General features: G+C 40.8%; 1 protein-coding gene across 1 annotated transcript in view; it reads right to left on the bottom strand.

Annotated features, from left to right (window-relative positions):
* Positions 1–25,660, bottom strand: part of THBS2 (thrombospondin 2) — a 145,397-nt gene that overhangs the window by 68,362 nt on the left and 51,375 nt on the right. Inside the window, exons 3-4 of the mRNA XM_089669701.1 lie at positions 21,289–21,845; positions 12,108–12,192 (exon numbers count right to left, since the gene is read on the bottom strand). Coding sequence (XP_089525827.1) covers positions 12,108–12,192; positions 21,289–21,845 — 642 coding nt within the window. The remainder of the gene's footprint in view (positions 1–12,107; positions 12,193–21,288; positions 21,846–25,660) is intronic.

The raw sequence follows: 25,660 nt of genomic DNA, 5'->3' as shown, positions 1-25,660 counted from the left end.
TTCCCCTCCAGTGCCAGAATGCCCGCCGCAGTCCAACTATAAAAAAAAATAAAAAAAAATTCCAGTATATATACCGCCATTTGTAAACGCTATAATTTTCACATAAACCAAATAATATACAGTACATGTATTAGGATTTTTTTTGTAGCAAAGGCATGTAGCAGAATACATTTTGGCCTAAATATATGACACAATTTGATTTTTTTAATTTTTTTTATTGGACATGTTTAATAGCAAAAAGTCTAAAATATTGTTCTTTTCTCAAAATTGTCAAACTTTTTTTTTTCTAGCGCAAAAAATAAAAAACGCACAGGCAATCAAATACCACTGAAATAAATCTCTATCTGTGGGGAAAAAAAGGACATAAATTTCATTTGGGTGCAGTGTTGCATGACTGCGCAATTGTCAGTTAAAGTAACGCAGCGCCGTATCACACAAAATGGCCTGGTCAGGAAGGGGGGTAAATCCTCAGGAGGGCAAATGGTTAACATATAACATTCATAAACAGTGTATCCTATTATAAGCTTTAACAGAAAATATTAACACCAAAATGAAGTTTAAAAAAATAGGGGTTCATTCTCAGGTGCAGGAGCCCTTTCTGCTCCTCTGAAAAGTGTTATGTGCTGGATACGTCACCTCCTCACCCCCTGTTTTTTCCCTAAGCCAGTATGAACAGCCCCAGCCTGGGACCCAGAAAGAGCAGAAGAAATAGCAGTAGAAAATGCTGGAGCTGGTGAGGGACATCTGACCCTTGAAGGAAAGTAAGTATGATGGGGTCTAGCACTGCCTTAATTTAAAGTGATACTAAAGTCTTGTTTTTTTTTCTTAAAAATAACAAACATGTTATACGTACCTGCTCTGTGTAGTCATTTGCACTGAGTAGCCCAGATCCTCCTTTTTTTGGGTCCCACGCTGGCGCTCCTGGCTCCTCCCTCCTGTCCGTTGCCCCCATAACAAACACTCAGACTTGCAGCTTAGCCCCGCCCCTTCCCCTCCTGATAGGCTCACTGGCTATGATTAACAGCAGCGGGAGCCAATGGCTCCCGCTGCTGCCTCAGCCAATCAGGAGTGAATCAAGAGGGGGATTCAGGTAAGTGTTAGGAGGACTGGAGGCAGGGCCGGTGCTACCACTAGGCGAACTAGGCAGCCGCCTAGAGCACACTGCCACCTAGGGTGCAGCCACGGCCGCTGGCTGTCCTACTCTTTATTGGTTGGACTCATGGCAGGATCTAGGAGGGTGCTTGTGTGGGCTACACCCCCAAGATTTCATTTACACCCCCCCAAGGCTGTTCTTTCCATGGATGTTGTTCCTGGCCACTGAATGCCTTCCCCCATCCCCGCACTCATGGCTGGGACAAGGGAAGAGCAGCCTGGAGCAGTGAAGCCTGCAGAGCCGGGAGGTGTGGGCGGTGCTCTCCTCTCCTGTCAGTGGAGCAATCCTCCATAGAGCAGATTCATAGGATCACTCTTACATCAGTATGTATAGTGTTTGATTCATTCCCTGGCTCCCTGCTGCCAAGGGATGAGCGATTGGGAAGGGGGGATAATTTGTGCTAGGAGAGGGGAATGGGGGATTTGTGTTAGGAGAGGGCATTGGTGGGGTTTGTGGTAGGAAGGGGGAATTGGGGGAATTTGTGTTAGGAGGGGGGTGGAGGGGGATTTGTACTCTGAGGGGGGGGGGGTGGAGGGGGAATTGTACTCTGAGGGGGCATCAGAGGGGAATTTGTGCTAGAAAGGGGAATTGGGGGGGGGGGTTGTTGTGCTGGGGGGGAGGGGTCGGGGGAATTTGTGCTAGGAGAAGAAATTGGGGAGGTGGGAAATTGGGGGTTTGGGCAGAACCTGTGTTAGGAGGGAGTATTGGGGGGGGATTGATCTAGGAGGGGAGATTGGGAGGAGTTGTGCTAGGAGGCAGGAATGGGGGGAGAGGAATTGTTCAAAATTTGAGGGGAAAACAGATGTGTGCTAGGAGGGGTGAAGTAGAACTACAGGTAAAAATTAATTTTTTGGGAGGGGGGGTGGGGTGCAAGTAGCTGCTCTTGCCTAGGGTGCAAAATAATGTAGCATCCACCTGACTGTGGTGCTGCTGCACACAGAAGGTTTTTTACCTTCAATGCGTGAAGGTAAAAAACCTTAAGACTTTAGAGCCACCTTTAGTAGAGGAATGCTAAAATAACTGTCAGCTGTTTATTGTTGTCTGTTTTCCTGTTACAGGTTTTCCCTCAATTCTTATTTGGTAAAACGTAGTTCACAGAACAGAAAGTAAAGAGAAATTGTTCTAAGGGAGCCCCAGATAGCAGTAAAATCTGACAGGGGTTCTAACCTTTCCACATTTTATCCAAAACAACAAAAAAAAAAAACGTTTTTGGTATATATGCTCTTTAAAACATGTGCAAGTATCCAGTTAGGAGATTTATTACATGACATTGTGAAAACCTTCCCTGAATCATGTTTCTTGAAAAGCTCTATTGCTGCAGACCATACAAGATATACTATGAAAAATAGATAGAGAATCCCTACAGGCATTCATACTTCATAACATATGGATTTGTTCTTTTCTTATTTAATGGATCCCTTGATAAATTAGTAAGTATGCAGGAACACAGCTATACCACAGTATGAATTATTCTCTTCCATGACATCTACAGCAGTCATTTTTTACATTTCTATATGCATTTATTTATGTATAGACATGGAGCAAGTTTGTTAAATACTCATTAAATGATATACTCCTAATTATGTGACTTATGAACAGGGGCGGACTGACCATTTGAGCATTCCGGCACTGCTCGAGGGCCGGGCTCAGTAGGAGGCCCCATTAGATGCCCCTGGTACCTTTCATTGGCTTTTTCATAGGCTTTTTTGGGTTTGGGCAAGGACACAGGGGCTCCATGATCCCCTATTGCCCAGGGGCCCCATGAGTTGTCAGTTCGCCCCTGCTTATGAAACAAAATATAATTGTGTAAAGAATAATCTTTTCACATTTGGAACCCCACATCCCCAAAACTCCCCCTTTTCCTGTGACAGCATGCAGGGGCTCTTCTCCCCACAGCAGCTATCACTTTTGAAAATTGTGTGGCTGTGCATGGTTCCACCTGCACATCTCCATCATTCATTAACAGAGATCTGTGAATAAATTAACTACATGTCCGCCACAGAAGTAGATGGACATTTTTTCTCAATGGAACACAAGTACAGAGGTAACTGTACCTACCAATAACACTTTCCAACACATTCAAACAGAAAGTCTGTACTTCGGTACAGATATAGATCTGACAGTGACACAGACTTTTCAGAAACAATGTCCCCTCCCGCAGTTCATTTTCTCACTAAGCCCTTTTACATTATTATCATGCAAACAGGGGCAGACTGACAACTCATGGGGCCCTCGGGCAATAGGAGATCATGGGGCCCCTGTGTCCTTGCCCACACTCAAAGCACATTCAAAAAAGCCCATAAAAGGTACCAGGGGCATTTCATGGGGCCCCCTACTGACACCGGCCCTCGGGCAGTGCCCGAATGCTCGAATGGTCAGTCCGCCCCTGCATGCAAATATCAACATTTAGGAAAGAGTAGGTATTTACATAGGAACTTTATAAGGAATTCACTGTGGATTAGAGCAGCAGAATAAAGTACAGTTGGCAAACCACTGTATTAAAAAGGTGTATTTTATGTAGCAGGGGGTTTTATTTGTAATTAAGTGTCAAAGTAGGGATTAAAATTTATGAAAAGGCCATATTTTTGTTTTAAGTTTTAGAGTGGGAGAGGGTTAGACTATGTGAAGTTTTTATTACTGCTTTTGTCCCTACTGGGGAGATTCTCTTCCCTGGTGGCCATTGCCACAGAGACAGAAAGTAAGAGGAAATACAGAATTTCTGAGTTGTCACATAAGCAAGAGGCAAAGGTAAACCATCCAATGGGGATGAATATCTTAGATGGAGATTCCTCCACTTTATTGGAAGTTTCTTTCATTTACTGTTTGATTTCTAGGAACATTAAGGTATGTCTCCCCAGTGGAACACAGACAGCAAAAAATACTGCATAGGGTTTTATTCCCATTTTACTCTATCCAAAACTAAAAAAGGTTTTGCTATACTTACACTTTAATGTTAAAGGGAAATAGTGCTAAACTGGACAGAAATCATGGCTTTGTGTACAACCTGGTTTTCAGTAGATTTAGATATTTTTTAGGTCATGCTTACTGTTAGAAACTTTTTACACCACGTTTAGGAGGATTATTATTTTAAATGCATTTAAAGCTATAACAGGTTCATTTTAATGTGTAACTTTGATACACAAGGCTAGCATTATTATTTTTTACCTCAGATCTCTCAGTGATTTTATGATTATGGTAATTTTTTAATCAAAGCTTTTACATTTGGTTGAACAAAAGTGAATGAAAAAAAGCGAATGAAAGTAAAAGTTGTTACTGGCGTGCAGACAAGGGCCCATTAAACACTAGATCCCTTACAGAATGTAGTCATCTTCTGTGAACTTGTTTTAAATTCACACCTAATTATGCTGTATATTGGCATGTCAGGCATATAGATTTGTGGGCCAAGTGTAGTATCAATTTAACTGCACCAGCTAATGTCTTCCCCACATTCACATGGACTTACTTGCAAACAAATGTTCAACATGTGCTGAGAGAACCAAATTCAAATCCCATGGAGTCAACAATGGTTCCACTGGAGTCACTAACTAAAAGACTCCAAGGAATGGAAAGTTAACAGTGAAATCAGAACAGAAGAGCTAAGATTTGCCCCTTGATGGTTTTAGGGTCAAATACTGATCCAGGTCTGATGGTAAAAAGTTCAGGATATGTCCCGCAAAGTATTTCCTGGGATGAAAACCTTGTTCCCCGCATCATGTGAAATATGTTTTCCATGTGAAATGGTAGACCTTGTGGGAGGTAGACTTCCTACCTTTTAACAGCATGGGAATTACCAAATTAAAATGGCCTTTGTCTCTCAAAATCCAGGCTTCAACAGCCAAATCATTAAAGCCTGTAAGTATGAAGCAGGGTGGTAAATCAATCCTTGAAATGGAAGATTCAGTTGATTGTGAGGAAATCACTGGGTGTCTGCCAGCAAATTGATCAGGTCAGAGGACACCATCCTCATGAACCAGTTGGGAGTTATAAGTATCACCAGAACGCTCTCTAAATGCCATAGAGAATTCAGAGAAGTAAAGTCATAGGTCAAATTGTACAGCTCCTATAGAACAGAGCATCCACTGCTTCTAACAAAGGAACTCTGCACGTGGCACAAACCTGTACAGTTTGTTGTTAAACCTGGACACTAACAGGCCTAGACTTGGACATAATATTCTGACCAGGAAAGAATCATTTCTACCTCCATTGCAGTGGCAAGACTTATGTTTTTTCCCTGATGTTTGATATACACCACTGTTGTGGCATTGTGCAACTGAATCTGGATTGGATGGCACTTCATTCAGGAGGTTAGAGTTGTAGGGACAACTAAGTCACCTGGAGTTCCAGAATGTTGACCAGCAGTTGGGATTCCTCCAATGTTCTAGTACCCTGCACTGACAAGGTCTCTACAACTTACCAGCTCCTTAGGGTGGGATCCATTGTCAAGATCTTCCAAGATATTGGAAGGAAAGTTTTTCTGAACTCCAGTTTATAACCATAAATCCCCAGCGCCAAAATATTGTGTATACCCAATTAATAAATTAAATGCTGCTGTACACAAGTGTAATAAACACCAAAAATTGTAAAATCATCATAAACAGCGCAAATAATAAAAACAAATAGATTGAACAAATAGTCCCCCTCGAAGATCGTGTAAAATAAAGTGTCACAAAAATATTAAAAAACAAAAAAAATATATAATAAGAGCAAAAAACACCAAAAGAAAGTCTTTGTTCAAAAGAAGTGTGCTTCCACCACGAACCAGTGCTCCAACCAACACATACCGCACTCACCATATTCTGGTGAAATGAACACCTTTTAGGTATTTTAAGGATCCTAGACCCTTCTTTTTAGCCTCCAGAACTCCACTCCACCACATGAGACCTTTAATCCACCTTCTAATACCTCCAAACGTCTCCTACCAGACAGGCTTCAAATTAGTGTAGGAAAAAATAAAAACACATATAGTATAATTCTGCAACACCCAGCATGCAATAATTTTCAAAACACCAGGCCACTCACATTTGATAGAATCAAAGCAGAATTATTTATTGCCTCCAAAAGGCTATCACAACTTTCAATACATCCAGGACATTATCAGAAATCCCACAGCTTGGCAGAAGATGACAGAGTGTCTATACACAGACCCACAAGATGGCCGCTTGGAACGCAGTGCTTCAGCGTGTGTTCCACTCACCGGAAGTAACGTAAGATGTAGGACATCAGACCGGCAGTGCAACAACGCGTTTCACCCCTCCCACAGGGTGTTTTCAGAGACCTCTGAAAACGCCCTGTGGGAGGGGCAAAATGCATTGACTCACTTCCGGTCTGCCGGTGGTCTCATGTGGTGGAGTGGAGTTCTGGAGGCTGAAAAGAAGGGTCTAGGATCCCTATAATACCTAAAAGGCGTTCATTTCACCAGAATCTGGTGAGTGCGGTATATGTTGGTTGGAGCACTGGTTCGTGGTGGCAGCACACTTCTTTTGAACAAAGACTTTCTTTTGGTGTTTTTCGCTCTTATTATATATATATATATATATATATATATATATATATTTTTTTTTTTTTATATTTTTGTGACACTTTATTTTACACGATCTTTGGAGTGGGACTATTTGTTCAATCTATTTGTTTTTATTATTTGCGCTGTTTATGATTATTTTCTTAACTCCAGGGCTGGATTCCTGAGCGACTGGGTCATTGATAACCTGTTTCTCAGTGCCAAGAGAGTCAGTATATGTAGAGACTAGACTGACTCATCCCATGATAACAGAATGCTGAGTTGAAGAACTGTGGAGTGGAACTGAGTCTGAATCTGGGAGCAGAGAGTGCAAATTGTTTCCTGGGGAAAATTATGCTGGATTGAGTTGCATCCTGCATCCAGTCACATCCAGGAAAATACCCCAATATTATAAGTGATGTGTCATTTCTTGCTCTGATGCCTGAAAGTTTAGACTCCAACTAAATCTTTTTAGATCTGGACTGTCAGCATTATGTTGACAGTATCTGTGCAGACTGAATTTTTGGACCTGTGAAACCTCCAGGTCCAAGATGGGGTGGATACCCTGTTTTGGTGTGGGAACTGTGAAAGGCTTGGAGTAAACCCCTGAAACTTTTCTGTCATTGGAACTAGGGTAATTATGCCTTTTTTAAAAAGATTTGCAAAAGTAGCACGGAGGTTTGTTAGTCTGTGCAGAGACAAAGGCAGGTTGGATAACATGAAGCAGGGATTGGGAAGGGGGTCAAGAGGCAAACTGTAGCTTGTAGCAGATTTAGAAGATTTAGAGTTCCAGGGCTTACAGTTAATCTGGGCCCCTGGCTTTGGTCTGTGCTTGGAGTTTGAAGCCTGGAAACTCTTTTTGGAAGTGGGTGGAGGGAGTCTTCCCAATTGGAGGCTTAGGCTCTTTCAGGGGGTACAAATGAGTACTATTACCCAAGATAACATGTTTTATGGGGGTGTTCATGGCAGTTCCAAAGAGACGTTCACCCTCAAAAGGTTGTCTCTACAGCAGAAGGCTCAGAGGCTGCTACAGTTGTCTGACAATGATTATGCTTGCAGCCTCTGTGCATAGAAAGCTGCAATATGACCATAAACTATTGCAAAACTGCTGAGAACTCCTCACTAGATAAAGCCAAGGAGGGGGACACATGTGACAGTGCTAAAGAAGACTCCAAGGAGTGTATGGAATAAAGCAGGCGACCACAGTCCAGGCTGTCAGTGTCACATCTATAAGGAGGGACACTTCAGACTGCCCCAGAACTGTTAGTGGATCGTGAGCTGAAAGGACCCAGTACAGAGGGGCTGACATGTTGTATTGCATATTTTAGAACATCAGGCAAAAAAACCTTATGAACTGCCTGATAAGAGCAGGAGCGGTTCAAATGGCCAGAGATGACTTGGTCACTGTAGATGGCAACAAAAGACAAGCCGATGTGGACCTGCATGTCCCTTGCAAATACCTCATGCTGGATGGCCAGAGCAGAGTGAAGAGTGCAGACTGTATGCATGTGACACTCCAGATAATGATGCAGCACTTAATTTCTCAGGGTATTAACCATCTAACCAGCTAACAAATACAGTACACATAGATCTGAGAAGCACATCAAACAGAGCCCAGTGCCTGAAAGTCAAATTCCAGGCAGGCCCCACAATTGTTCAGTCCAGCAGGGTCTGGGTTTGGCTTCCAAAGCCATTGCTGAGAATATGCTGATCTGGATAACTACAAAAAGAGACTGTCGCAAGCGACACTCTGATGAAGTCATGAATGAAGCAAAAATGAATCTGGGAAAAAAACAGAAATGGTTAGCAAAACAGTTATTTTCTACATAAAGCTCCATCCTCCTAGGACACTAGAAAAAATCTAGTGTGCTAGGAAGGGGAGGGATTAAACCACACTGGTCACTGTTTATGTTGGCAGTGTTCAAATCTTCTTGTAGGTGGCAGTATAGCTCCTTGTCTCTGAATCCGGTGTCCTTCCATGAACGAGAAAGAAAGAAATGTATGTATTTATTCAAAAACTATTTTATTTAACTATTTTTATAAAAATGTAGATACTTATGTATTCTGGATATTTCTGATAACTAGCTCACATCATCTGTTTATTAGCTTTTATGTAACTGTATCCTTAGAATGGAAAAATCTCTCCACAGTTGAAAGCTGAGAAGATTAAGGAAGCAAGTCAAAGGGCATAGTTTGCTATCTTGACAGCTTTTCCTATTGCTTTGCATTTACAATTGGCAGGAGGTATTCATCAAACTGACCAGTTTTTTTCTTAGTTAGTGTAAGATATATGAAACATATTTAATTCTTCCACTGTTCTATTCAGCAATGAAAAGCAAGGAAGACAGCCCAGTGTAAGCTGAAGTTGGATTTCTAGTGGAAGTTTACCCAGGACTGGCTGTCTCCTCACCCACATGACAGTGCTGGGCCAATCAGAGAGCACAAGTACAGCCACATAGGAGTTGATTTACTAAAACTGCAAAATCTGGTGCAGCAGTGTGGTAGCCAATCAGCTTCTAACTTCAGCTTGTTCACTTGAGCTTTGACAAAAAAAAATGGAAGCTGATTGGTTTCTATGCAGAGCTGCACCATATTTTGCACTCTCCAGTTTTAGTAAATCAACCCCACATTGTGCCATTGACAAGACTGAAATGCAAAGACTACTGTTGGGGAACCAACCTTAAAAAGGGAATTTTTAAGCTACCCTTTGCCTCAGTATTTATAAAAGAGACAAAAAAGTCCATATGATCAGGTAAACAACAAAAGCTGTGGAAAGATAAGAATAATTAATTATTGTAATTATTAATTAATTCAATACAAATGAACTGTATTTTTAAATCCAGCTAGTGTAGAGTCATGTATATGACTTGGTAGCAACCTCTTGCAATCCTTTGTACAGCAACACTGAGGGAAGGGTGGGCCAACACTAGAAGCCAATATCTGATATGCTGCATCCACATAAGCTGGCAAGGAACAGGCTGCCAAGAGATAAGAGCAGGGTAAGCAGAGGGATGTCTTCATCAGGCACCAAACTAGATGAGCTGCATAGCAGAGTTGTGTAAATTTCAGTAATGGATGGACAGAAATACCATACAACTAGAAGACAAAACAGCTTCCATTTTAGTATCCTAGAATCCACAAAGTCTTGGACTCACTATTACGTGAATAAAAACTATTGCTTGCAATGTCACACCATAGCTTGCCTTCACCTGCCCTTGTGCCTTGCCATTGTCCCATAGATAGACACAGTAGCCCTAAACAGGCAGAACAAAGCACAATCATGTGAGTGGGTACAGTGTGTGCACTGAGGTGACATTCATGTTAGATTGTAACCTTTTGCATATAGCAGCACAAAACAATACATATCTGAGTGCTGTGGTTTTCTGTGTTAAAAAAATGCTGCAGGTATCTTAAAACCTGAGATGTGGCACGTTAGCAGCCGATTCAAAATAAATTGGCTAATTTTCCTCAACATATGTTAACTTGTGAGATACGTATATTTACACACATGCCTTAATGCACTGCAGTACAGAGAAACTATGTAAATTGGCCCCTAGAGTTAAATTCTAGCCAAGCAGCTAAATACACAGTTTAAATTCACAAATTAGGAAGATCTTCCATGCCAAAAAATTACCAGTGCTGCTCAGCAACTCTTGTGATTCATGAGCCCTTGCGAGATAGCACAGCCATGCCTTGGACCTGCACTAGGTAAGCAGTGTAGCTTTGTCTAGGACACACCTCCAGCCTGCTGGTCAGGCAGTCAATGAGTAACAGCACAAGGGGCGGACTGACCATTTGGAAACTCGGGCACTGCCCGAGGGCCCAGGGTCAGTAGGAGGCCCCATGAGATGCCCCTGGTACCTTTTTCATAGGCTTTTTTGAGTTTGGGCAAGGACACAGGTACCCCATTATCCCCTATTGCCTGGGGGCCTCATGAGTTGTCAGTCCGCCCCTGAACAGCATACAGATGTGGCAAAGCCTGACTGGCTTGTAGTATTGGTCCTCACTCTTTAAATTTTCATTCTGCATTACAGTGAGTTTCAGGAAGCTGAAATAAAGTGGCCATATTTGGGCAGAGGTATCACTGCTATTCCTGGGGGGATGTCAATGGATCCTTGGCATGTGGTGGGTGTACGTAACCATGGCTTCCTTAGGAGGCAGCAACAATGGAATGAAATACCATTTTTATGCTCAGTTCCCAACACTCAGGGGGATGAACAGGCAACGTTCAATCCAAACCTATGTCAGTTCATCCCCACCCCATATAGCAATCATAATCTGACAATGGTACTCATCCTACCGCACTCTATCTACAACTAAGGGAAGGGATTTAGATTTACTTAAGGTTCAAACTTTGCAAGTAGCCACATTGTTTATCTTTTTATTAAATTTTGTATTTTGTTTTATTTATTGTAGGTTCTGAGATTGTGGATTTGGGGTTTTCATGAACTGTAAGCCATAATCATCACAATTATGACAAATCACAGCTTGAACTATCTTGCTTTGCATGTAATGAGTCTATCTCATATATTAGTTTCACCCTTTACGTTGCATTACTGAAATAAATGAACTTTTGCACAATATTCTAATTTTTTCGAGTTTCACCTGTATATTTGTATTTTAAAATCCACATTGCTTATCTCTGTATTACATTTTTTATTTTGACTTGAATTCTTCTTTTTTTTAATCAGATATTTTTTTATTAAGCATTCAGCATTAAATATTACCCTTAAATATAACCCTTTCCCTGTACCCTTCCAATGCCCTCCCTTAACCCAATCCCTGTCAATAAAATCTGGCATAAATATAAACAGTCTCTCATTTTTATGTGCTTGTTATGTCTCTTGTTAAATTGCCCACATGAGCAAAGCTTGCGTGAGACAGTCCAATCATAAAACAAAGGATATTTTGGTTGAATTCTTCTTAAATTTAATTATAAGGTTTAGTTACTAAAATGAGTCATTTTAATTATGGCTTTTATTATGTCAAAATGAGTAAAATCTCTATTTTTATTTACGTCTCCTGAGCCACAGTACTTGAAATCATCACAGGTTATACAGAAAATTCCTACTTTAGTAATATATCCCCAATAGGACACATTGAGGTTGATTTACTAAAACTGGTAAGTGCAAAATCTGGTGCCGCTCTGCATAGAAACCAATCCGCTTCCATTTTTTTTCTTTTTTTTTGCCACAGCTTACTTTAACAAGTTTTAGTTAGAGGATGATTGGTTACCATGCACAGCTGCACCAAAATTTGCACTTTCCAACTTCAGTAAATCACTCCATTACTTTTCATATTGTAGTCCCAAACTATTTTTGCTTGTGTATGTACACAATCACACACTTCTTGCTAATGTTATAGACTAGGTAAAAGAAAAGACCATTTTTTTTTTGGAAAGTATATTACTAGTATTATACAGTACTCGAAAATACTTGACATTCTTGTAAAAGATACCTGTGTGACCGAGTTGACAACCTTTCCTTTTCAAGATGTCTTCAACCGGAGTGTCAAAGATTAACTGAACATTTTGAAGCAGTCCCTGAAAATGTAATTAAAACATTAGTAAATATTCGACTTAACTAAATATTTTACAATTTACCAATAAGAATATACATTTTAAAACAAAATGCTCTTTTTACATACTACATTGACCAAAATACAAAAGGTCTCATGCACAAAAGTATCCAAAAGAACTGTTTTTGTTGCCCCTACCAACCAGTCATATTCTTCATTCTGTCCCCAGCTATCATCATTTTCTTTCCTTCATAGTAGGGCTGCTAATGGAGAGGTACAGCTGGCCCTCCTGTACCAGTTCTGGGCCTCATCAGTTTAACAGGGGCTGGGACAGAGAGGATTCCCTTTAAATATGTGTGGGTGCATGCACAGTATATTCAGGGGCCTCAGCCCACCAGCAATTAAAGACCCCCTCAATTCAGAAGCAGTGGACAGGGACAGAGAGGGGATTATTTACTCCTTTTCTGGATCAGGCAGAGTAATTCTCTATGGTGTGGCTAGTGACAATTATAACTTTTTTTTAATCGGAGTGGGGAGGGATTTCAACACCTGTCAGGTTTTTATTGCTGTTTGTGCCCCTCTTAAGAAAAAAGTACCCAAGAGGTACTGGGATCTTGATGTGTATTCATACAAAGTGGAGAGAGGACAAAAAAATTTGGAGAGCTCATTGGCTCAGGTTAGGTTGCTCACAACAGACAGGGCTACCCCCTAGTGTGTACGCCAGCAGGTTATCAGAAAAAAGCATGAGCTAATGGAAGGAGTGGAAGCAACTAATGCATTTCGAGGTCCCATCAGGGCTACAACAAAACACAATATAATATAGAAGTAATTGAGACTAGTACAATCATAAGTCTAACATTAGTAGATCATGGATATATACAGTGGCAAGAAAAAGTATGTGAAACCCTGTTTTTTATGCAGTAATTTGCTATAAAATGGGATCTGAACTAAGTCATAACTATAGACAAACACAATGTGCTTAAACTGATAACACACAAACAATTAAAATTTCTTGTGTCTTTATTGAACCCACCCAATAAACATTCACAGTGCTGGATTACTTTTTGTTGTCACTGTATATAAGTGCACACATAACCACACACATATGCGCATACATGTGCACATGCATAGAAATGCCAATAAAGAAATATTAGCTGATAAGTGATACCGTGTGATAGGTTCATTCTGGAATTATTGTTATTGAATGCTATATGGTCCATATATACAATTAATACCATTGTACATATTAAAAAATAAATACAAAGATGTCTCATAAAATAGGACTAATGCTAAAAAAGCACTTTAAAAATATATATCTTGTAAATGGTACACTAAAACCCTTAGGCAAGCTGTAGATTATGCAAGTTTCTTCCCTTCCAGAAGTGCTATTGTGTTGTTGGCCGGCACTGATTGTTCAGGAAAGACCCAAAAGGTTGGTTGTACAAAAGTCAATTGATAGACCCAACCGAATTTCGATCCAGATGAATTTCAATCCATGTATGGACGGATTTAGTCTAACAGCCATCAATTTAATAAAATAAAAACTGAAATGATACATACTTATGATGCTGTACTTAGGAAAAATAAATATATATATATATATATATATATATATATATGCACAGTATATATTGCAACCTCTATGAGCTGAAACCAAGGAGATGTATACGGAGGCTATACTTGGAAAAACCACGTTGCAATATCAGGGAGAAGAATAGTCCTGGGGGGCTGTACTGAGGGGTTAGGCGTTATTCATCTGGTTGTTTGTGTGGTGATGGGGGGGGGGCATAGGGCTGAAAAATGATCTGCTCCAGGTGCCAGATATGATAAGTAGGCCATTGGGTTAGAGGAATCTTTATTTAACTGCTGTGAGCTGTGACAGGTGGGATGACAGCACATGTGCAGTAAGGTATTTAATGTCCCTAATAACTCTGGGGTAGATTCAGGGCCGGACTGACAACTCATGGGGCCCCCAGGCAATAGGGGATCATGGGGCCCCTGTGTCCTTGCCCAAACTCAAAAAAGCCTATGAAAAAGGTACCAGGGGCATCTCATGGGGCCCCCTACTGACCCATGGCCCTCGGGCAGTGCCCGAGTTTCCAAATGGTCAGTCCGCCCCTGGGTAGATTGGCCAGCAGGGCTTGTGCAACAACTTATAAACACTGAGGCAGAAAGGGAGGGAGACCTGTCAGGCAGGCTATATAGGTCCCCTTGATTTTTAATGGTGGTCCTGCCATAAAGAGATCCTAATTAGCTGCTAGAATAGCAAGAACAGATCTTTGTAGAAGTTGAAGTTCTGCTGATGGTATTGTCACTGAGATTTGACCCGCTGTTGTATTTGAATGTGAAGTGTTAGGTCAACCAGAATTAGCTTTCATTACCCTTGCCTTATTATCTAAAGTAGACCCCTGCTTTACCTTTATCTTTTTTAGCTAACTTTTGATTAAATTGTTTGCATAAAATTAAGGAAACTACAGAGTAATAAATTAATGTGCTTTGTATAGAACTTCTACAGTTACAGGAAAACAATACAAGATATACAATGCACTACAAACATGCATGCATACACATGTGTACACTATCCACCCTTTCCTAGCAAATGCAATAGTCAGCATGCAATGGAACACAATAAAAGTCACTTAGCCTTTGTTAGAGTTAGTCCACGATTTCCTTTGTACGTGGTGAAGTTCTGTTCGATAAGGAAATTATGGACTAGCTGTAACAGAAGCTATGTTCATTTGTTAGTGAAGCATAGTTGGCATGCACATATGTGTATGTTTGCATTTGTGTAGCATACGTGTAGCACTCAGTGTGCCTTGTATTGTTTTCCTGTAACTGTAAGTTGCGGAGAATTCTTGTTTAGTAAAAGCGCATTAATATACATCCAGATCTTTTATTAGTGGGTTGAGTAGTTGATAACAATAGGTCTGTTCCACATCCCAATTTAGAATAACCTCACCAAAGAAGATAAGTCAGAGACTTTTGTGGTGCTTGGAGAAAAACATTTAACATATGTTTTTCTGTAAGCACCTCAAATGTCCCTGATTTATCGTAAAGTTAAACGTCCAGATTTGTTTCCTGGCTTAATGCAAGGAACAGTTAGTTAACAAACAGTTAAAAAACAGCTGAAAAGATAAAAGCAAAACATCCACACACATACTTTATTTTTTATCATCTTTGGAAGCCTGCAGCCAGACAGATCAGTTAGCCAAAAAGGTAAAAGAAAAATACTCATGATTTTAATGCCACTCTCCATTAGTGCATACTTACCTTCCCTTTGTTCCCCCACCACTCCATTCAGCCATCAGGAATGAAGAAAAGAAGCCCAGTGTAAGCTCTGCATTGCTCTAATGCAGGGCTGTTAATCTCAGTTTCATTACAGGCCACATCAGCTTCAAATGGCTGGTTGTATCAGTAATACTAGATATCCAGAGCACCCTACCCCTCCTTACATCAGATGTCAAGAGTCCCCCAATCATCAGAAGTCAAGAATCCGCCACCCTTCCCTACATGACAGTGCACCCCCCCCCCCCTTACCTTGTGCTTCTGCTGGGAAGAAGCTGGGGTGGAGAAGGGAAGCAGAAGCTACAGGGTCTGGAGGAGAACCAGAGGAGGGTTAGAGTCAGCTGCTGGAGTCTGGTGCGTGCTGATATCAGAGGGTGAGACAAGGGGTTGCTGTAGCTGTACAGAAAGGTGCAGGATCTAAAAGAGGAATTCTGCCCTCCTCTCTGTTGTTGACTGCTGAGACCAGGGGGGGCAGAGACAAGTCTCTCTGCGGTAGCTTGGGACTGCTGCAGCTGCAGGAGAGGACCAAGGGCCACATGAAATGGTCACGTGGTCAGGATTTGGCCCATGGGTCTTGTGTTTGACACATATTCTCTAATGAGTGCTTACACAGGGTTGAGGACTGTCTCCTCATCCCCAACATGAAAGTGCTGGGCCAAGAACCAGGCCCCTTTACAACTGGCAGAAGAGAGCAACAGGGAAAGAGGGAAAGGTGAGAATGCACTGTTGGGAAGAGGGGCATTAAAGTCAACCTATTGCTATGCTTTGAATGGGCAAGAGACAGGTTTTGTTTAATAAAAATGTAAGTAGCTGAGGACCATTCCTTATATAGGAATTACTTATACAGTTGTAAATAATATTGCATTGACCACCCAGTACTTTGTCTGACCATATCCATTAATAAACTGTTGTATATTGACTGGTTAGAGTCACTTCTCTTTTAAACTAATACATTGTATTTCAGTGTGTACAGTAAAGAGTAGACTGTGATGTCTTGCAACTAACCCTTCACAGCAAAACCAGTGAAGTTGTTCAAGTGATTATCTCAGGGAACTCAGCACCCTGCTGCCCCCTCCCAGCAGTGACACAGTAACCTTCCAACTTGTAAAGCATTAAGCAGATGCATTGGGGTGCGAGCAGGATGAGCTGAGTTGTTGAAATAATGACTTGAATGACTTTTGTGCTTCTGTTGTGAACTTTGTAGATTCAGAGAAGGTGAATTTTAAAGTTTTTTGATTACTTTTTAGGAATATCTAAATTCTTAAATGTCCATAATCTGGCCTGGCCACAGGTTCAACTCAGCTACGTATAAATTTTCACTTCCAAATAAATACTTTACTATACAATTACCTATTTGCAATGTGCATAATACTGTATGTACATTTAAACATTAAAGAGTCTTTAGATGCCTTTTTGATGTACTACTTATCTAATGAGGGTGTAAAAAAAAAAACCCTAACCTGATCATGGTCAATAGGTACAATAAATTTAGGATGATTGCACTGGCTAACTGGTTCTTACATAGTTAGGTTGAAAAAAAGACACAGATCTATTGAATTCAACCAACAGAAAAGATCCAAAAGAGGGCAAAGAAAAACCCTATGAAGCATTTTTCCAATAAATTCCTATACCCAAAGAGACTCTTTTTATGTATACAATATCCAGGGCACCCACTAAAATCCTAAAATATTCACTTGAAGACCAAGTCTTTACTGGCACTTTTTGTTTACATGTAACAATCAGTATTTTTTGCTAGAAAATCTCTTAGAATCCCCAAACACTATATATATTTTTTTTAAAGCAGAGGCCATAGAGAATAAATTGGTGGGTTTTTCAATTTTATTTACTCTGTTTGCTCAATTTTTTGGAAAAAATAAACTTTTTTGAATTTGAATGCAAAAAAACATAACACAACCCAATTTTTGGTAAAATATAAAAGATGGTGTTTCGCCGAGTAAATTGATGCCAAACATGTCAAGCTTTAAAATTGTGCATGCCCCTGCAACGGCAACAAAGGACTTAAATTTTACTATCCATAGGAGAGGCCTTTACAGGTTACCACTTCAGATTTACAGAGGTCTGGTGCTAGAATTAATGCCCATGATCTGATGTTCGCAATAATACCTCATTTGTGTAGGACGATCGCTATTTGCGTGCGTGCAGGACCGACGGAGGGATGGGGCATGTTTGATTTGAAAAAAAAAATGATAATTAATGTATTATTTTGACATTGCTGCTTTAATTTTTTTTTCTTGGAATCAATTTTATTGCTGTCAGAAGGAATGTAAATATCCCTTGTGACAGCAATAGAAATTTGACAGGTACTCTTTATGGAGAGACCTGTGGTCTATAAGACCCCAAATCCCTCTCCTGTCCATAAAAGCATTTGATCACACCAAGTTCGATGTGATCAAATGCTTTTTATTTTTAAAAATGGCACGGTTTAGTTTACATCTGGTTTACTATATCACAGAGCTAAACAAAGCTGGTCCTGTCTTTCTGTGATCAGTATGCAGAAGTGCCGGCTGGTTGATCACGATTCCCAGAGGGATGGCAGATCCCAGTAAAGCTGTAGAAGGTGGCAGGAGGGGGGGGCATGTAAAAGCAATCCAGCGGCTAGCTAGCTGCTAGGATTGCTTTTACAAGGGAGCCGACTCTGAAAAAAAACGGTACTGGGATGCAGTTATCATACTGGTATAACCACTTGACTTACCAGGAAGAATATGAGTGAGCTGTGGGCACAGCAAAATAAAAAAATGATCAAAAATGGGAAGGCAAAAAAGTGAAACTTCTGGTAAACTTTTTTGGACTTTGTATAAAGTTTTTAATCGATAACGTCATTTGTAGGACTTCTCTTTGCTTCTCGCCTTGGTGACAACTTGGTCACCAGGATAAAGAGTGAGGGAAAGATTTTCAAACATTTTTTCTAAAAAGGATACAGATGACTAGATTTTATATATATATATATATATATATATATACACACACACACACTGTGTATCAATAGATCTATATATATATATATATATATATATATATATACAGTTGCAAGAAATAGTATGTGAATCCCTTGGGATTACATGGAGTTTTGCATGAATTGGGCATAAAATGTGCTCTGAACGTCATCTAAGTCACAACAATAGAAGAACACAGTCTGCTGAACATAATACTACACAAACATTAGATGTTGCCATGGTTTAATTGCACATAACATGTAAACATTCACAGTGCAGGGAGGAAAAAGTATGTGAACCTTTGGACTTAATAACTGGTTAACCCTCCTTTGGCAGCAATAACCTCAACCAAACGTTTCCTGTAGTTGCAGATCAGACCTGCACAACGATCTGGAGTAATTTTGGACCACTCCTCTTCACAAAACTGTTTCAGTGTAGCAATATTCTTGGGATATCTGGTGTGAATTGCTCTCTTAAGGTCATGCCACAGCATTTCAATTGGGTTGAGGTCAGGACTCTGACTGGGCCACTCCAGAAGGCGTATTCTGTGCTGTTGCAGCCATTGTTTTGTTGAATTACTTGTATGCTTTGGGTCATTGTCCTGTTGCATCACCCATCCTCTGCGGAGCTTCAGTTGGCGGACAGATGGTCGTACGTTTTCCTGCAAAATGTCTTGATAAACTCTGTAATTCATTTTCCCATCAATGACAACAATCCGTCTAGGCCCTGAGGCAGCAAAGCAGCCCCAAACCATGATGCTCCCTCTGCCATGTTTTACAGTGGGGATGAGGTTTTGATGCTGGTGTGCTGTGCCTTTTTTTCTCCACACATAGTGTTGTGTGTTCTTCCCAAACAACTCAATCTTGGTTTCATCTGTCCACAGTATATTTTGCCAGTAGTGCTGTGGAACATCCAGGTGCTCTTTTGCAAACTTCAAACGTGCTGCAATATTCTTTTTGGACAGCAATGGCTTCCTCCGTGGTGTCCTCCCATGTACTCCATTCTTGTTTAATGTTTTCCTTATTGTAGATGTGTCAACAAAAATGTTAGCATGTGCCAGAGATTTCTGTAGGTCTTTAGCTGACACTCTGGGATTCTTCTTTACCTCATGCAGCATTCTGCGCTGTGCTCTTGCGGTCATTTTTACAGGACGACCATGCCTAGGGAGAGTAGCAACAGTGCTAAACTTTCTCCATTTGTAGACAGTCTGTCTTACCGTGGACACATGAACATCAAGGCTTTTGGAGATACTTTTGTAACCCTTTCCAGCTTCATGCAAGTCAACAATTCTTGATCGTAGGTCTTCTGAGAGCTCTTTTCTGCAAAGCATGGTTCACATCAGACAGTGCTTCTTGAAACCAGTAAACCCAAAACAGGTGTGTGTTTTTTAAGGGCAGGACAGCTGTCAGCAACACATCCAATATAATCACACTGATTGGAGTCAAGGTTGGCTCACTCCTGGCTCTAATTAGCTCTGGGAGAAGTCATTAAGCTAGGGCCTCACATACTTTTTCCTCCCTGCACTGTGAATGTTTACATGTTATGTGCAATTAAACCATGGCAACATCTAATGTTTGCGTAGTATTATGTTCAGCAGACTGTGTTCTTCTATTGTTGTGACTTAGATGACGTTCAGAGCACATTTTATGCCCAATTCATGCAAAACTCCACATAATCCCAAGGGGTTCCCATACTTTTTCTTGCAACTGTATATATATATATATATATATATATATGTGTTTGTGTATTTTTGTCACATTTGTTCATTTTATTTAGGGGCTGTCAACTGCAGTCATATTCCACATAGGTTTTTTGGAAAAAGTTGAAATTATACAGTGATCTACAGTGTTACCCTCTAACCAATCCATGATTATTTAACCTGACCCTAACACTTTACTTCCCCCATCACATAACCAAACAATGCTTATATTGTATGTGCAGTTTATCCAATAGGAGTAGGAAAGGGTTTGAAACCTTTGTCAATTTAATTTTCTTATCTGTGTCCCATTGAGGAGATACCCCTGCAGTTTATTTTCCCAAAATCGCAACTGGAAGTGAGAAGAAATCTCAACAAAGTGAGGTGAATTCCCTTTACAGACAGCTATAACCAGGGGTGGACTGACAACTCATGGGGCCCCTGGGCAATAGGGGATCATAGGACCCCTGTGTCCTTGCCCAAACTCAAAAAAGCCTATGAAAAAGGTACCAGGGGCATCTCATGGGGCCCACTACTGACCCCGGGCCCTCGGGCAGTGCCTGAGTTTCCAAATGGTCAGTCCGCCCTTGGCTATAACCAGAACAAATGTCACCATTGAAAGATTTATCCTTACATCTTTTTCTGATGACAGCTCTGAAATGTTGGATTCTTCAATACTTTCTGTTTCACTAATAGTGATCACAAGGAAGAACAGTGAGGAGGAATCTACCATGTAAGGACAATAAAAACATATCAGAGATTCTAATCCTTCTTTATTGAACACTAAATTAGCCCTCAAAATTAACCCTACACCTTGACACAGCTTCTTCTGCAAGTCTGCAATTCCATAGACATAACAAGCTTTTAACCCCTGCAGAGCGGGGAGGCCCCACTGCAGGGGTATTTTTTTTCGTTGTGCTTGGGGTTGGCCTTTTCAAGGTTCCCCTAATTTAATCTCCATAGAAGCATACTTAGCTTTGTGGGCATCAAGTGGAACCTTAAAATTCTGTATGTATATATATATACTGTATATATACACACACACTGTATATTAGAATTTTTCACCCAAATTTCCCAAACTTTTATATTTGGGATGTCTGAAATGGCTTTATGTATTTGTTACATAAATAACACAAACAGGAACACAGCATTACAATACTGCTTTAACAATATTGATTTTGCTTACCCTAAAGTGGTTTTCACGTATCGAGCCCCTGGCCAAAAACATCTTGTTGTTATCAGCTTTCAGATGCTCGTAGAAGGTTTCTTCCAGGCGGAAACTGTCCATAAGGTCACAACCAACATAGAGGTTGAAGTTTTCACCTGTGAGCTGAACAGTAATATTTTTCCACTGAGAGTCGGCCAGGTCAACATCCTCCAAGGATATTACGTTCTGAGTTCCTTCTACCCAATAAATTAGGTCCAAAGTATTGGCTCGTCCATTTGACACAAGCTCAAACAGTCTGTTGGAAATGCCAGGGCCCTCTACGGAAAGAAGGGTTCCTCTGTTTTGTTTGTCTTGTTTTATTGTGGCAGTTAAAATAAAACCTTCATTTAACTGCATCAGGTGAATAATTTCCCTCATCTTTTCAGATTTAACTGGAGGTATGTGATCAAACCGGAGAAATCGATATGCTGGAGAACTTTGATCATGTCCACGAAACATCTTGACTCCAATTGTCTTCTTGTTTATATTACTAATTTCAAATAAATCAAAAGTAGTCTCATCTTCCCCATCTTCATCTAAAATTAGAAAGAGGTAGCATATTTAGTGCAATTTTAAGTTTTCTTTTTATTTTCATTAGCGTTTTGAAGATTAAATATGAAATACCAAAAACACAACATAAAACAAACTTTGAAAATCATGCAATCTTGTTGGTATTGAAGAACAATGGAAGTAAATAAAACACAGTAACATGCAATTCCAATGAAAAATAAAAATCTCCTATTTTGGGGTTAAAAGTAAAAAGAGGGCAAGTGATAAAAAAAATATGCAAATCAGACAAGTAATGAAAACAAAGAAACATACCTGTTGCTTAAGTTACATAGCCTGGAGGATGAATGCTATTTTTTAGCTTGCAGCAGTCATATAGTTATTGACTTTTGGCTCAAGCCTACATTCCCACTGCTGGGTGCAGAGATTAATGCAGCATCAGCATTCCACAATAAACAGCAACAGTAGAAGAAACATTTAATCAAATCTCCAAATCTTCTGCTAAAATCACCAACTTTTATTCAAAATTCATAAATAGTACAGATGGTTACCCCCCCCCCCCCCCCCCGGCTACCAATGACTGTTTTACATGTAAAACATGTTTTTTCTGGGTAGTAGATGTGAAAACGTGAAAACAGGGACAACTCCAGACAATTTTTTGGGGGGAGGTGGTTGTTCTGTGGTGGGAATATAAATGTGGGAGCTAAATCCATGTTATAGTAAAATCAGACATAACATAATGAGAAAGTACAATGTTACATAAAAATCATTCTCAGTGTAGATAGACTTTATGCCCTTTCAAGCACATTGATATGTTCAGAGTGTAGTGGTCAGAAGAATGTAACAGTGTATCCCACATTTCTGGCCAGCAAGTGCAAAAACCAGCTTTAACTGGTGTCAGTGGATGTAGAAAATAAGTAATAGTTTTCAACATTTAAAGATAATTAGGAATGACACCTTGAAGGGATTGAAAAGAGAAATGAGGTGTGGGTGCCTGCCACCAATCTTGAACCAATTGAGAAGAAAAATGTATTGTGTGTGTGTGTAGCTCACAGCCCACCATTCATTTCTGGGTCAGTAAGTCCTAGTAAATGTAAGGGCCAGCAATAACCCCCAGAAAGTGTCAGGGCCAGCAATGATAACCCCTTGCGATAACCCTAAGAAAGTTTCAGGGTCAGAAATTATAATCCCCAGCATGTGTCTTGGCCAGCAATAACACCCTGCAACTTTCAGGGCAAGCAACAACCCCCGGCATTATAATAAATCCCAGTGCAATAATAAACTCAAGCGCAATAATAAACTCCAGCACCATAATAACCATCAAAACAATAATAAAACCCACCAGGGAGAAGGATGGAAGAAGTGGAGGTTACAAGGATGTTAACTCTACCCCCACAATATGTCCTCCCCCAGTATACCCCCTACATGACAACCACAGAGTAAGGCAGAAAACATAGTGACCCATGTGAAAAAGACAGCAGAAAGGCAGCACAAGGTCTAAGCATGGTTGACGTAGTGTATTTGAAAGCTGAATACTAGGCATTTCTTTTTACCCAGACTTCAGTTCAACTTCCACTCTGAAACAGTCAGAGGACTGCATCCCACTCATGTCACAATCTCTTCCTTCATTCCACTTTACTTTGTACAGTATCCAAAAGTAACGTCTCTTGACTGTAGGACATACCAATCCAACAGGGACAGCCCTATGCTCTAACAACCTGTGGGTGGGGCCTACTCACCCTGTACGCGGGGGTACCACTTTCGTCTATGTGCTCACTGATGCTCGGGAACAGGCAGGGCTGCGGTCATGTGAATACAACATTAAGGCAGGAACCTGGCTTAGAAGTGAGCCGTGTGCCTTGTGCAGCTGTATACCCACCTATAGCTTCCTATTGTGAGACACTTCATCCCATGCTGCTGCACAAGTTATCTCCCAGAATGTATCATTTAGGGGGGGCACCACTGTCCTGTGACTCGCTCCATCAGCCCAGCATTACTCTGCCACATCACTCCCAGTGACAGAATAGGGTCAAGCTGTGCAAAAAGTGCAGACCTCATGCAAGCACTTGATTGACTTCTCACTTTCCTGTAATTGTGGCCAGGCCCATGTGGTCTCTGTACTGTGGGTTTGGTCCCGATTGCTTTTGGGAAACAGAACGATAGAGAGGTAGCCAGAGTACCGACCCCTTTCCCCCGCTACCGGAGGACCTGTCACCCATGCCTGGTACCACTCTCCGTTGTCTAGCTACTACTACATTCCCACCTAGTTCAATGTTACTCATAGCAACTACACACTTCCCACAAACTCCCCCTCCCCTAAGTTAACCCTTAGTGATGGAAAGTAAATAAACTGTCCCACAGAGTCTCCAACAACCTATCCAACAGCTACTCCTCGAGTGAAAAAACTCACTCAAAAAGTGAGATTTAGCACTGTTCCATTTTAAATTTAACCCTTAGTGATGGCCATACGTTCCTTCCTCTTCACCACATATATGCTTAACAGACTCTGCTCTTCTACATATGCCATGTACCACCATGCACCCCTTTTAGTAACTTCAGACCAGGCACTTAACAACTTTACTTGTGACACTGCAACACTACAGTCCATAGAACACATGACTCCCACTCTAAACTAGCTAATCACAGGCTGCCCTTGCATACCTTCCCTGGTAGTAGTCCATGATTGGCAGAATCCTTGGTAGGTAGGTTCCCTTAGAAGGTGCTTGTGGGTTACTCTTGGTTACATTCTGTACAGCAGGGCCCTTGTCTTCCTTTCCATGTGGCCACTCGGAAGTCCTCGAGCCCAGCCTTCCCCCTATTTATACACAGCACAGGGTGGATGGCAGAGCCCAGAAAAGTCTGGGAAAAATGCAGAACCCACACTGACCCTTCCCCACACAGGCAGTCCAGAGTCCCTGACTAACAATATCGCTGTTTGTAGGTAAGTGTAGGGAGCCACACAATTGACTGGAGATAAGTAAAGTCCACTCTGAGCCCTCTCTCAACAAGGTGAAAATCAGAGTCTGTAATGCGGAAATTTACCTGCTGTCATTTGCTACTAATGGGGGAGCTATGGGGTGCTTGAAATGTTTGGTGGTGCTATAGTACACCCAAGCACCTCCATGGCACCACGACTGTGTGAAACAACCGTCATTGGTAGAGGAACTTTTAGTTTCTTGTAACTGAATAGTAACGGTGGATTGCAGATATACAGTTGCCTATCTTAGTACTGAAAAACTGAATAAAAACTTTTATGAGCAAAGACATTTTCCTCATAGTGGCCATAGTTTCCTATATTGACATAGATTGAGATGTCTCTATTAAAGCAAACCTATTGTCATACAAAAGTTAAAAGCAAAGATATACTTTTAAAATTAGATTATAAATAATAACCTCTCATTACCTGCACCTCCAAACACCAGTCCAATGCTGTGTTATCTTCCTCCATGGTCTCCTAGGAGATCTACAGTTCTAGGATTGTAGATCTCCTGGGATCACTGCAGCTCTCATTGATTCCTCCTATTGAACGTCATCCTACTACTGTTTCCTGTAGTGACTTGGAGGTCAGCAGGAGAGACTTGCGAATGTTTCGGGGGACCCAGGAGATCGATACTTCCAAAAGTCTTGGTTTCCCGCCAGACTTCAGGGATCAGTTTCATAGCATCAGAGCAATGTTTTACAGAACAGGCAGCATGACATTTATGTATTTACAGTCTTCTATTACAGGTATATCTTTGTTTGGTAACTTTTGTATAGCAACAGAGTTGCTTTAACCTATGCCTATTAACTATGTCCAGTATGTGTGCCCTGCATGAGGATGTGCCCTTGGCTTTAATTTTTGGTT

This window comes from Staurois parvus, unplaced genomic scaffold, assembly GCF_062004578.1.
Source record: "Staurois parvus isolate SC_StPar_1 unplaced genomic scaffold, SC_StPar_1.0 ptg000081l, whole genome shotgun sequence".
Taxonomy (NCBI): Eukaryota; Metazoa; Chordata; class Amphibia; order Anura; family Ranidae; genus Staurois; species Staurois parvus.
This window is presented reverse-complemented; position numbering and strand designations above follow the sequence as displayed.